General features: G+C 30.5%; 4 protein-coding genes and 1 long non-coding RNA gene across 7 annotated transcripts; 4 read left to right on the top strand and 1 right to left on the bottom strand.

Moving 5' to 3' along the window:
- Window positions 1-824: 824 nt before the first annotated feature.
- Window positions 825-1869, bottom strand: LOC108970573 (uncharacterized protein C6orf136 homolog). Its single transcript, XM_018936031.1, has 2 exons — window positions 1733-1869; window positions 825-1650 (listed from the first exon to the last, which is right to left on the bottom strand). The coding sequence occupies exon 2, from the start codon at window positions 1611-1613 to the stop codon at window positions 873-875; it is 741 nt and encodes a 246-aa protein (XP_018791576.1). The 5' UTR covers window positions 1614-1650; window positions 1733-1869; the 3' UTR covers window positions 825-872.
- A 971-nt stretch (window positions 1870-2840) lies between these two features.
- LOC108970571 (40S ribosomal protein S26) lies at window positions 2841-3582 on the top strand. Its single transcript, XM_018936030.1, has 3 exons — window positions 2841-2947; window positions 3154-3331; window positions 3385-3582. Exons 1-3 carry the CDS (start codon window positions 2945-2947, stop codon window positions 3543-3545), a joined length of 342 nt encoding a protein of 113 aa, XP_018791575.1. The 5' UTR covers window positions 2841-2944; the 3' UTR covers window positions 3546-3582.
- Window positions 3583-4444: 862 nt separating this feature from the next.
- On the top strand, window positions 4445-5701 carry LOC108970572. The gene is made up of 3 exons (XR_001993490.1): window positions 4445-4599; window positions 4729-4783; window positions 4852-5701. It is a non-coding gene; the product is annotated as an uncharacterized LOC108970572 (long non-coding RNA).
- A 1941-nt stretch (window positions 5702-7642) lies between these two features.
- Window positions 7643-9725, top strand: LOC108970569. 3 transcript variants are annotated; one of them, XR_001993489.1, is made up of 4 exons: window positions 7643-7765; window positions 8140-8179; window positions 8347-8785; window positions 9396-9448. XR_001993489.1 is itself a non-coding variant. In XM_018936028.1 (4 exons), exons 1-4 carry the CDS (start codon window positions 7700-7702, stop codon window positions 9649-9651), a joined length of 408 nt encoding a protein of 135 aa, XP_018791573.1. In that variant the 5' UTR covers window positions 7643-7699; the 3' UTR covers window positions 9652-9725. The 3 variants fall into 3 exon arrangements, 2 of the variants coding, with proteins under 2 accessions (XP_018791573.1, XP_018791574.1); XM_018936028.1 differs by having other exon boundaries at window positions 8740-8785; window positions 9396-9725; XM_018936029.1 differs by lacking the exon at window positions 9396-9448 and having other exon boundaries at window positions 8347-8917.
- Window positions 9726-11657: 1932 nt separating this feature from the next.
- LOC108970568 (mRNA-decapping enzyme 1B) lies at window positions 11658-13209 on the top strand. Its single transcript, XM_018936027.1, has one exon. The coding sequence runs from the start codon at window positions 11751-11753 to the stop codon at window positions 12798-12800; it is 1050 nt and encodes a 349-aa protein (XP_018791572.1). The 5' UTR covers window positions 11658-11750; the 3' UTR covers window positions 12801-13209.

The raw sequence follows: 13209 nt of genomic DNA, 5'->3' as shown, positions 1-13209 counted from the left end.
GCAACCCGAATACACTGGAAAATAATAGAGTTGCCAAGAAATATATAAATCCCCATCTTCATTTATAAACATTAGGGCCATAGGGCCGTGCTTATTTTCATTCTCACTAGCTACCACTTGCTTAACACCACCCAGAAAGAGACAATCCTCTAGAGTTCATCATGATCGATTTTGAATAGCTGCATGTCTGCAGTGCGTTCACTAARGTGCATATTTATAATTAAAGTTATCGATTGTAATCGTCGAAAAATATTATTGTGATTACCGACGGAAACTTTGTACATGTTGTCGCTGTAAATCTTTCTATAGAGTTGCTCGCATAAACATTTACATAACTGTAAGTAATAAGCAATGTCCATTGGCTATACGTACACAAGAATTTAGTTAGATTTATCAATCCTGTCAAAACTCTCTTGTAGAGCTGTTGGGTAATTAACCGATACTTGGGTTTGAGGGGGTTAACCATAATAAGATAACATTTATCGTCTACATAGGCGCTAAAGTCGATTATCAGTGAATGTAGAGAAAGAATCGAAAGGGGGATCGAAAGAATCACTGTTTTGAAAATTTGTTGACTTATACATCAAAAGCAAAATCATTGTTCTGATATTGAATGTTTTTGCAAAACTGTGAATTCAAAATGAATATTTTTAAATGTTTATGACTGAGGATATGTAATGATTAATTTAACATTAATTTCAGAAACTTATAAGCGGGAAAAATAAATATATATAATAATATAATAGTGTACATAGGAAAAAAACTTTTCTTATAGAATTACACAAACGATTTGTGTTTATTTACTTTCTTCAATTGATAACAGCTTTAATAAATAATAAAAGAATTTGCTACTCTGCAAATAGCTAATTTTATCACTTTGGCGATGAAACAACTACGGATCCCGTCGGCAAGCTCTGCCCGGATTCCGGTTCAACTATTTCTTTATTTTCATCTGGCATTACTCTATCTACAACATGTTTATGTATAAGTCCATCGGGTCCTAAATAACAAACGGAAAATCCATCATACCATGACTCCTGCTCGTCAAAAATTTCTTTAATTTGCCAAAGTTTATATTTCCAAAACGAAAGCATAACTTTTAGTCCAGATATACCACGAATTCGCCATCTAATTTTTACAGTATAATCTTCAGTATGTTTTGTAATTTTAAGCACTTCAAACTTGACGTAAGCATATTTTAGATGCCCTACTGTTCTCAAAAGTGCGATTTGTTTCACGTAATGGTACAATCCAATTGTTTGTTTGCCGGTAATATTGTTTTCAAATACCAAATTAGGGCTGTAAATCGAATAATCTAGTGGTTCTATAAATAATTTAGGCAAAGTTTCTTGTAGAACTCTGAAAGCACGATCTAGATCTTCTAATCTAGGTTGTTTTGTGTTTTTTGAATGTACATTATTATTATGGATTTGCCGTTTAGTTTGGYAATTAGAATCCAAAATATAGGTGCCCAATTTGAAAATTTGACACCATCTTCTATAGGAATTGTTGTTCAATGTATATAACAGGCGTGAGCATTGATGGTAACTTATTCTTTGCAACGGTCGCCGTTTTATGCAATTTAAAACGTGCGGAAAAAATGTCAATGCCATTGAAAATTCGGGATGCTGTTGGGTCTTCTGCAGTTAGCTATTAAGAGAAGCGATATAAACTGTGATTAGAAATCTCTCTTACATAAGTATAAAGTAATATACGGATACACATCACTCACTTAATTCAATTTTATATTTTATTTCAATGATTAACCATTGCTTATAATTTTCCTCCTCGTTGTTATATATTAAACATTGTGGAAATAAGAATGGGGAATAATTTCATATTCAGCATTAAGTCGATTTATACTACTAGAGATATGTAAATATAATCTTAACCTTTGTGTAAATTCATTATGTTATGTTCACATTGCTTTGAGTTGGTTTGTACTCAACTTCTAAAATTCTGTTTTGTTTTATACTTCATAATTGTGAAAATATTTTACAGGATGTTACATATTAGAAGTTATTAGTTTTCCAGAGGATATATAAAAGATAATGAATTGATATTTTATAAAAAAAAAAAGAAATACGAAATCAAGCAAAATTTTTTCACGCGAAAACTAATAGGATTAATAGGTACATAATTTAATATTGCATTTAGGGCATTGCCCAGTAGTTATGTAATATTGGAATTATTAACCCCTTGACGTATTTCCACGAGCGTGACTTGTGGTACAATTTTTGTGCCCAACTCATGATAATCAGAGTCTGACTCGTGGTACAATTTCTGTGCCTAAATGATTATCACGAGTCTGCCTCGTGGCGCGTAGAAGTGTTCATTGGATGAAAAGAGAATTGAWAATTTCCCGATATTTTCAGCTAATAATGTAAACAAAAAACATTGTTGCAGTTGAGTGCATTATCTACTGTCTAATTATCCATATTAAAAATAAATCGTAGTATTTTAGTTTTTGTAAATTTGTAAAACAAATGTGCGACAGTTCGTAAGCATCAAAACTGGTTTGTTTAGTGCAAGGTGTATGCGAACACAAGCGGATACCAATAGGGTTATATATATAGAAAGAGATACAACCGTGTTTATTTTATGTATTTTGTTTCAATTGAACTTTTTATGAATCTAGACAAAAACCAATAATATTGGAAAACTTGAAAGTTAAATCGTGGTTGAAGGATTCAATTAATTTTTAAATTTTATATTATTTGTCATGTTTAATCGATTGTGTGAGGAAAATCGTAGATAAATCTTCGGATGTAATAATTGAAATGTAATACGAAAAATATTTAAGGTCTGTTGGTATAAACGAAGAAGTATGCACTATTTAGTATGCATGTGCTTGTTGAGTCAAAAATAGAACAACAACCAAGTTAGCATCGTTTATGTCTTTCCTTTCTCTACTTCCTGTTGAACGAAGACAAGTGCTAATAAAATGGTGCGTAACATTTTCATTGAAACTTTTATTTCTCAATTATACCGTTCTTGGGAAAGTATTATTAAGAATGTAATTCATCATATTGTTTAGTGTCCCAAAATTTGCGTCACTACTTCATAACTTGAACTAAAACAATGTCTTAGAAACATTACTTAAATATGTTTCCATACCGTACTAAAGATGTATAATTTTTATTTATTGATCAGACAAAGAAACGCCGTAACGGAGGTCGTTGCAAGCATAATCGGGGCCACGTGAAGCCGGTGCGCTGTACCAATTGTGCACGTTGTGTTCCCAAGGATAAAGCCATTAAAAAGTTCGTCATTCGTAATATTGTAGAAGCCGCTGCAGTGAGAGACATTTCTGAAGCTTCAATCTGGGAAAGTAAGTTGATCTAATTATTGTCAGTTTGTTTTTAATACCAATTTATTCCTTAGCATATATTTTGCCAAAGCTGTACGCAAAGCTGCATTATTGTGTGTCATGTGCTATACATTCAAAGGTTGTAAGGAATAGATCCAAAGAAGCTCGTCGTATTCGCACTCCACCTGTACGAACTTTCCCTAAGGATATGGCTCGGAATCAACCAAGAAAATAGAGCAAATAAATATTTTGGAAATTTAAATAACACATAAGCAGTGATTTTACTTATTTATTAGTTGAATAGTTTACAACTAGCTTTGGGTTTGATAGAAATCTATTAATAATATCCATTGTTGCTTAAACATCTAAGGGACGGCTAATTAAAATATTTTACGAAAATCTGCGAGCGTTGGCGGGTTTTTAGGGCATCTTTGGTTTTTACAATGTTAGAACTTAACGAAAACCAAATCTATGTGTTTGTTTCTCTGTTTGCCATCTTGGGTTATCTATCACTGAAATACTGGAAATATTATTGGGTAAAACTTAGAATAGCATTCCCGGATTTCGGGCATAAAATTGGAATCATTGGAAAGGTGACGTTATCCAGATCACGAAAATATATATATATAATTGCCGCTGACTTATAGTTTTAAAGGTATTTGAATTTAAAGTTGAAAAATTGACAACTTTTACATTGATAATTTGTATATTGTGAATAACTTTTTCACTTATATTATGCACATTTCAATTACTAACACTTCACTATAACGTTTCTGTATATTAATTTTTTTAATATTTGTTGTAAATAAAGCTTTATTTTAATTATTTTATTACAACAAATATCTATCTATTTACAACAAATATTAAAAAAATTAATATACAGACACGTTATAGTGAAGTGTTAGTAAGTGAAAAGAGCATAATATAAGAGAAAAAGTTATTCACAATATACTAATTATCAATGTAAAAGTTGTCAATTTTTCAACTTTAAATGGAAATATGTTTAAAACGATAAGTTAGCGGCAACTATATATACATATATATATTTTCGTGATCTGGAGAACGTCACCTTTCCAGTGATATTGATTTTATTCCCGAAATCCGGGGATGCTATTCTAAATCCCAGCCATATTATTATTTTTTGCCACAACAATAAATAAATAATTCTCTTACTAAAATATTTCTTTAACTTTTTCGGATTCGATGAGTATAACAAAGTGATGTTGGCTACTGGTTACTACATGCCTGCGAAAAATACGTGGATTCAGCGACTGACCGAGTTTCGAGTGGTTAGTAAATAAAGATCAGAATGACACTGATTTACAAATCTGTTAAGAACATACTATATTTACATTTGTATATCTTATATGATTATCCTCATCTGAAACGCAAAATAACGTAACATCACCTTTCATAAGTTTTCAGGAGAAGGATTTCAAATATAAAATAATCTAATGGGCACAACATTTGAATGTAAATATAAAAAAATATGACGTAGCGAATCATAATCAATAAAAATAATTCAATTTCTATATATGTAGATATATATAAATTAAAAGCTATTTCGATATGTACTCTGCGAACCACAACACGGAAAGACGTGAAAATTTGCACAGATTCGTTTATTCCTGCTGATTTTACCTCCAACTGTATGGAAACCACTATTAAATGTAATATTACTTTTCTGAAATGTGTGATAATGGAAGCGCCGTCAAAACTATAATGCATCTCGTTAGCTGATAAACGAAAAAGCGAACATTTTCGAACATACCCGATTACCCTTGCTCACCCTATATGAGTGGTTAATATGTCTAATTAAAGTTCTTTTTCATATTTCGATAGTGTAGATATTCAAAAATATATTTTAATTATTTTTCAAAATTCAAATAATTTCGGAAGTTAAAGCCGTTTTAGTGTCGTGACAACTGGACCGGTAAAGGTTAATGTAAAACTTTAAATACATTTTTCTTGAAACTACTTTTTTTAAGGTGGTTGATATGATACACGAGTTATATTTAATCGATTCATATGAAATTTGGTATATGTCTCTCTATCGGAAGTTTTTTTTCAAGTTGACTTCATTTTACGATTTTTTTTGACAAAGGTCAATCCGGTTGCGAGATCTTTACTGATGAAGAATTTTTTCAATTTGTTTGGTTTAGATCATTACATGGGTAGCAAAGTGTCTAAAATTTTGATGTCCAGTCTAGAATAACCCCACAATGTAATCTGTTGAAAAAAGAAATTGTTCTATCTGAATTATGTACGTATGTGTAAATGATAGTGGGTGTCGTCTCCTTTCCAGAAAGGAGGGCCAACCTTGAATAGCATTGTAATATAATATTATATAAAGTAAAAATAAATAAAACATTAGGATGGAAAAAATATGAAGCAGCTTGCATGTCGTCATTTCTACCTTTTAGACGATATCATGAAGACAACGAATTTTAACAACAGTGTTAAAATAACATTGGATAGTAAAATGTACTGGATCTATTTTACATTATATGAGGTCACCAAGCTTGTTAGAGAAATATTGGCTTCTAGATTAACCCAGGACGCGGAAACCATCTTCACAAATTCGCTGAACTATTTTCATGCATACGTATCCATTCACCTTGAATGCATTGATAAAAATTTGTATAAAATATGTACATATACATATGTTTCGTTACAACTATTTAACTGGTTTAATAAAAGATATTTGCTTATAAGTACTGGTTGTAAAAAATCATCGGATATTGTGGTACTGCATACTAGGTGAAATGAAAAGTTTCAAATTTTCAAACTGTAACTTAATAGCCGATAAATTTCATTTCAGTGATCGCGGATACGGGATTAATCTGTCTGAGTACAAACTTTATATAAAGTATATGTGGTACTATGGAGATTCAGACTCAAGACTTAGGGGAACAATATTTTCTTTATATCGCTGATGTTTCTGTAACATGGAAGTTAGTACAACTTATAATCTCACAAGCCATCACATCTCTTATCCGAAAATAATAATTGCTTAGGTGTGAAAGTCAGACGTTCCCCGACATGTGTTATGGAAATCGAATACAAAACTTTGATTTATTTAGTATTTTATTGGATATACCATATTTTAAATGAAATTTAAGCGTTTATAAAATAATCAATTAATGCAAAGTATAGGAGAGAGAACCTTCTGTAAAATCCTCACCTTCGATTTGAACACAGGGTTCGCTTCGTAAAATTTTAAATATTTTCATAAACGAATTTCAAGTTAAATGCAATTACACCACACCTGGGGATTATTTTATATCCTTGGTTTCATTCAATTACTTGTAGATCTCAGCATTATGGTTTTTTTTAGTTCCACTTTATAAACTGTGACCTTATTTAATTATATGTATTCCTTTATTAGTCTTTAAGTCTTGAAATCCTATATAATAAAAATGTGTCATTTGAACGAAATTCTTGAGTACGTGCGATCTTTCATCACCTCCTTACCCATGCGGTTAATGAGTTAGTTCCACACATTTTCTTACGATTTATTTAGCTTGCTGGGTACAGAATGAATATGTTACATAAGATTTCTTACATAAGGTTTTACTACCATTTTGTCCACAACCCTGGTTCTACTCAAGAGATAAAATATAGATTTCCTGTGAGCATTCCAAAATATGAAGTAAGATTTAATTATAATTTATATACATAAATATTTATAAATTTTTATATATAGGCGTACATATGTATGCTGGAAGGAAGTTAATTTAGATTTACACATATTTTAGATGCATTTGTACGTATAGTTGATAAAACTGTAATATATTTTATATTTAGTTTTTTAACATATGGTTGTATAATTTGTGGTATCATAACTACATACTGTTATCATTAGAGTGTGTACATATAAATTCAACCAAAAGAACTTAGCTTCAAGCCGTTGGTTACCATAGCAATAGATATGTATGTAAATAAAAGTTAATAATACAGGGTAAATTATCAAATCTTTTTAGCAAAAAAAATGTTAAAAGAGAACTTGTTACTAGAAAGAACTTCCCTATAAAAAATGTTTAAATAAGAATAAACTCATAAACAAATAGAAGTGAAACATATTTCTAACATATTTACATTCAAATATTTGTTTTTAAATATCAGCAATCTTGTCATAAATGAAAAAAATGTAGCGTACCATGGTATAGAATGTTGTTAAGGTCAGGAAGTAGTTAATATATAATCTCCTCCAAGTCTCAGCTCTGACACTTTATTCTTTCAAATATATTAGATGACACCCTTTATTTAGAAATGAATATTCCGGTATAAATAAGACAGGAGAATACAGCTAACAGACAGTTAAAGTTGAAAAGTAAGAAGAGTTGGGACTACAAATTCGTAACAATAAATATTTTATATTTTACTACAATGAAAATTATTTCCATATTATCCTTAGCCGTTTGTGTTGTAGCTACAATGGCTATGCCATCAAAGGTAAGCAATAAATTTATTTAGTAGTCCACACTATACTCAAAAATTTGTTAATAGTTCTTATTCGTAAAGTTTTTAATTTAAGTTCTACATGTACCACTCTTATACGACATTTGTGGTATATTAACATTACTCAGAAAATTAGTATTAATGTAAATTGTGCAATATATAAGAAATTTACTAAATTTTATCTGAAGACATCACAGCCTTGTGGTTTAACAACCTTTTGGCTTGGGCGCAATGCAAACTTTGGTATTAAAGTTGTTTAGTTGTTTCTTAAGAGATTATATTGTAATATACATATGTATAGATCCATTGCAATAACATATCATTCAGTGAATTGTAACCGTTTTAATAACATATTATTTTTATTATAGGTCTCAACAACGTATAATGATAATTATCCGGCTTTGAAAGGTAATTGGCTCAGTACTAAAAGCTACGTAATCTTGAAGCATATATCATGATTATTAACGAGTTATTTTATAAAAAAATTTATAATTAATTTTCATTAAAAATGCGTTTCATTGAATTTTATGGATTCGATTTACTTCATTTTAATAGAAAGTTTTCTCCACTCTTAGATGAACTGTGCAACGACCACGACTATCGAACAGACAACTTCAATTTATTTGGGCAACTAATTTATCTACTTTTGACATTACCAGACGAAGATAACTATACGAAATTCAATTGCCGTAATTACTTAAGTATTTCAAGAAAAGCACTGGCTGTACTTCTTCGACTTAGAAATATTGACAGAGTGAACTATGAAAAATTCGACTCCCATCCCAAGAGAACTTTAGATAGTATTGGTGGTGGACATTTAATAAAAAGAAGCGAAAATTTCGGCTTTTAAATAAATATTTAATTAATTTTATATCTTAAGAAATGCTGGGAATAAGTTTGTCTGTAAAATTTATTTGTTCATAAGTGCATGCACTTACCAATAATGTTAATGTTTTTTCTCTACAAAGCTGACTTTAAAGACATGAATCTGGACAATATATACGGATACGTAAGGTAAATTTGTAAACTTTGAAGTAGTGACACATTTTAATGGTTATTTCTCATATATGGGATTTGTATATGTATGTGTACGTTATTTATGCAATAAATACTAATCGTTGCTTATAATAACACAACGTAAATATTTTTGTGCGCATTTTCTATGTTCAGAACTTTTTTGTAAGTTATAACAAAAGAAGATGACTTTTCTTYAATAATGGCTTGTTTATAAATGTATAGTATATATATCCAATAACTATCATAGGATATGGGAATATCTAAAAATTGATTCCGAATATTTAATGTACAAAAATACAAATAATATAACCAATATTGGTAAGTTTTAATGTTAACTACATATATTATAAAATTTTGCAAATTTACTATGAATATTCAAAACCGCTATGGTGAATGAACACCGTTTGCCAAGTGGAAGACTTCCAGTGTTAATTTTTAAAATTACAAAAGATTGCTAACAGCAAATGACAAAAATTCTAATTAATTTCTAATTATCCACTCACCATGGCAAGTTTTTATTAAAATTAAAATTAAAAATAATTTAGTTCCGTTATAGTATATTGATTTTCAATAAATTAATAAAAAGTCCCATTTTTTAATAACTTAGGATGCTTATGGATTTGGACAACAGGATCCGGCGATGCCTCTTATCAAACTCTTTCGAAAATATTTTGCCTATCATACAAAACAGATGCGTGCCACCGAAATGTGATTTTAAAAAACTCTTGTGGTACATGTATGCTACACACGAAAATGTGCCTTTTCTAGAGGAAGACAGTTGGAATAGCAACAAGATAAAAAAAAATTTTGATGAAATCGACAAGACTTCCGCCTCTTTCAGCACTCTGAATCAATTGATTTAATGCTCTAGATTGTTTTGGACCATTTAAAATTTTAGATACACTTATAGGGTATACAATGTATACTATACATAAAAGTGAGACACCTGCTAAAAATAAAACATATAAAAATGTGTTATCAATGTTAGATTAGTGTTCAATGATGTCTACAAAAAATATAAAGTAACATTAAATACTCTATTCTGTAAATAACCAAAGTTTTGTCTACATACATAAGCATCCTATATGCTACATTGAATACTAGAGCTACAAATAAAAGCATTGCTTTGCAAAAAAGTTTATAATTAAAAAAAGCTATATTTTCTTTTCATAGTAGAAGAAAAATAAATTAATGTCGTTTCGGAAGTTTAAATCAAAATTGATGATTTACTATCTCTGATATATTAAATAAACTATTTTAGATCGATTGCGCCTAATTTCCATCCATCAAAATTTTGTAAGGAAATATTTACACATATTTAAAATTTTGCATAAGTGTGTATATATGTATAGGTGTGTATGAAATGTATAGAAAATGTAAATTCATAATTAAATCGGGACCTTTGCGGACCGTGGAGTGAAAGAAAAATGGCATTCAGAGGTATCCGTTATTTCCAAAGACAATTTCTTTTTGCTGGAGCCTCTTAAAATTTCAATTTTTCAATTTAAAAAGAAATTTCCTAAGTGCAATGGGTTCCTAAGTCATCATAATTTTCCTTTGTAATTAATATGAGGTTTTTATCTCTTGCATTAAACCTTAGACCTATAACTTTGAAAACAGGATACTATGCTGCACAAAAAGAGACTGATTTTTTTTTTTAACATTGCTTTAAAAGTTAAACGCATGAAGTGTTTTTTTTTATTAATGTACAAGGGTTTTTATGGAAAAAACCAATAACACTTTTTTGCAGAGCACTAAATTTTGTATAATGATCTTTTCATAGTTGGAAGTTTATTTGCTTTGGAGATAGGAAGTAAGAGTTATACGCAGTTGAAGTTATTCATCAAATGGACATTCATAAAGTGCCACGTCGTATGAGCAACACACAATTTATAAGGTACTACTGAATGCTCAGTAAAGTTGTTGCATAACTTCTACCAGGAATATATCAAGAACATTTAATAAATATTTTTTATTTATCGCCAACCTAATTTTAAATTAAAACGATTTGATATTGCTATCCAAATAGAAGTTAAAATTGAGATAACTCCTTTTCAATGGTTGAGTTCCACTATAATTGTTTCAAACACGTTTCTATCCCCCTTCATTTTAAAAAATAATGATTTATTATACTAATTTTTTTAATAAATACAATACTGATTTCTTCCTTTGATTTTTACCGTTCTTTCTTTCCTTCTATGACGTCATATATGTCGCGATCCCAAAATATGTCATTCTCGTTTGAGTAGTATTCTTACGGGGCATCCCCACAGGATAAAATTTATGTCTAACTGTCAAATATATTGCTATTGCCATTGCCAAATCTGTATGTGGACACTTGTTATCCCAATTTACATAATTTTTCTGTAAATTAACTATATTAAACTAAATATTAATTTTTTGGAAAAATGTTATTTTGAAAATATACTTTATTTTTATAATATAACACAACAGTCTTAATACTCGCAAATGGGATATTTTGCCTCTTTGAAATTTTCATAGAAATGAAAACAGTGCTGTTAAGTGACAGCTTATTGTTTATAATATATGGCAAACTAATTAGTATTCCATATATTGTAAGCAATAAGCAATGTGGACTCTCCACTGGCAATAGGCACGGCAATACAGTTAGTAAGACATAGATTTTGTCCTGTCGAGATGCCCCGTAAAGTTCAGTGAATATACTCTTTTGAAGATGAACATAAAATAATAAAAACATATAAAGATGTAAACAATTTTATATTGGTTGTTATTTGTTCGACAGCCTTATCATTCAGAATTTCCACTTATATAAGATTACTGTGGAGCACCCTGTGCTATACAATTCTTTCCGAACACTTCCTTTCAATTAAATTCGTTATGTAGAACACCTTGTTGAATGCTGATTTTGTTGACGTTGTTGACGTAAAATTATTAATATACTGTGGTATTTACGTGTTATTGAAATTTAAGAGCAAAGAAAATGAGTCTCGATGAAAGTAGTAAGGCGCGCATGAACTTAGCGGCTATTAAGAAAGTTGATCCGTACGCAAAAGATATTGTTGATACTTCGTCGCATGTTGCATTTTACACGTTTAATGCAGACCATAACGAGTGGGAGAAGACTGATGTTGAGGGAGCTTTTTTTATATACAGCAGGAATGCCCAACCGTTTCACAGTATATTTATAAATAACCGTATTAATACCACCTCCTTTGTGGAGCCGATCACAAGCCAGTTGGAACTCCAATCTCAGCCGCCTTTTTTACTGTATCGCAATGAACGTTCACGGATCAGAGGTTTTTGGTTTTATAATAGTGAAGAGTGTGATCGCATCGGCAATATTGTCGGTAGCTTAGTACCAAAAGTTGATGTACGAGTTTTTTCAAATGAAAGTGATGAAAAAAGCCAAATAAGAGATGAAAATGTGAATATATTTAAAATGCTCTCGAAAGCTCAGCAGGAATACAACACGCAACAAAAAATTGCATCCTGTAATGTACTACAATTTTTTGCCGCTGCAAAGCCTCGGTCTACGGAAGTGCCTTTTATGCATCGGGCTATACCAAATTCTTTGTCTGTTGAACAATTAGAAAAACAACAACGCGCTAAAACGCCTAGGGGTGACACCCAATCATCTGATACTAACTGCAAGTATGATATGACAGAGTCTAAATCGAACAATCAAGGCACTCCAGCAGTGAATTTGGATTTCCTCCCGGGAATAGAAAGTCAACAGACTGTAAAGCTACAAAGCTCTTCTGCTCCTTTAGTAGTTACAGAAGAAGAACGTCTTCGCCAGCTTCTTGTTAAAGAACCTCCAAAGACGACAAAGCCAGCTTTGTTGCTACCCACTATGTTTGACAAACCATCAGATATAGACAAAAGTTCGCTTAGGAAAGAACCTCTTACGCAGTCCCAATTAATACAAGCGTTTAACTTTCTAATTCAAAATGACACCGATTTCGTTCAAAAATTACATGAGGCATACATCCAAGCTTACAATAAAGATATGCCAGGGTCATATCAATAATTACATGTCTATATTATTCGAAATAAAAATTACCCTTATGTGTAATGTTAAAATTTCCAACTATTGTTAATTGTTTAAGAACCATATTTCTTCAAGCATTCTGTTGTATGGAACAAAAACAAAAAAATTAACGATTTAAGAAAATTAAATACAAAAGTTATTGGTTCAAAAAACCGTATATATTTCCCATTCCCTCCGACAGTTGGGTCTACATAATTGGAATGGATCCGGAGTTTTATTCGGTCAAGGAGTCAATTCGGAATCGTTCCTCAAAATTATTGGTGTGTTCAAACGCTACATTATACATTTCCAAATAAAAGAAATGGGAGATGAGAATTAGGTACTATAGCATCACTAATATTCCAAATTCATAATTACATAATAGTGTCATTATAATTAAATTTTGAAT

This window comes from Bactrocera latifrons, unplaced genomic scaffold (genome assembly GCF_001853355.1).
Source record: "Bactrocera latifrons isolate USDA-ARS-PBARC rearing strain unplaced genomic scaffold, ASM185335v1 scaffold_300, whole genome shotgun sequence".
Classification (NCBI taxonomy): Eukaryota; Metazoa; Arthropoda; class Insecta; order Diptera; family Tephritidae; genus Bactrocera; species Bactrocera latifrons.
The sequence above is the reverse complement of the archived record's forward strand: the minus strand, read 5'-3'. Positions and strand labels throughout refer to the sequence as shown.

What these genes read in the sequence shown, in the direction of transcription:
- LOC108970569 (XM_018936028.1), top strand. Translation starts at nt 7,700, where the DNA reads ATGAAAATTATTTCCATATTATCCTTAGCCGTTTGTGTTGTAGCTACA. An exon ending in TAATTATCCGGCTTTGAAAG is followed by an intron (nt 8,180 to 8,739) that starts GTAATTGGCTCA and finishes TTCTCTACAAAG; the next exon opens with CTGACTTTAAAGACATGAAT. An exon ending in AATATATACGGATACGTAAG is followed by an intron (nt 8,786 to 9,395) that starts GTAAATTTGTAA and finishes TTAATAACTTAG; the next exon opens with GATGCTTATGGATTTGGACA.
- LOC108970571 (XM_018936030.1), top strand. An exon ending in TGAAGCTTCAATCTGGGAAA is followed by an intron (nt 3,332 to 3,384) that starts GTAAGTTGATCT and finishes TTTATTCCTTAG; the next exon opens with CATATATTTTGCCAAAGCTG.
- LOC108970568 (XM_018936027.1), top strand. Translation starts at nt 11,751, where the DNA reads ATGAGTCTCGATGAAAGTAGTAAGGCGCGCATGAACTTAGCGGCTATT.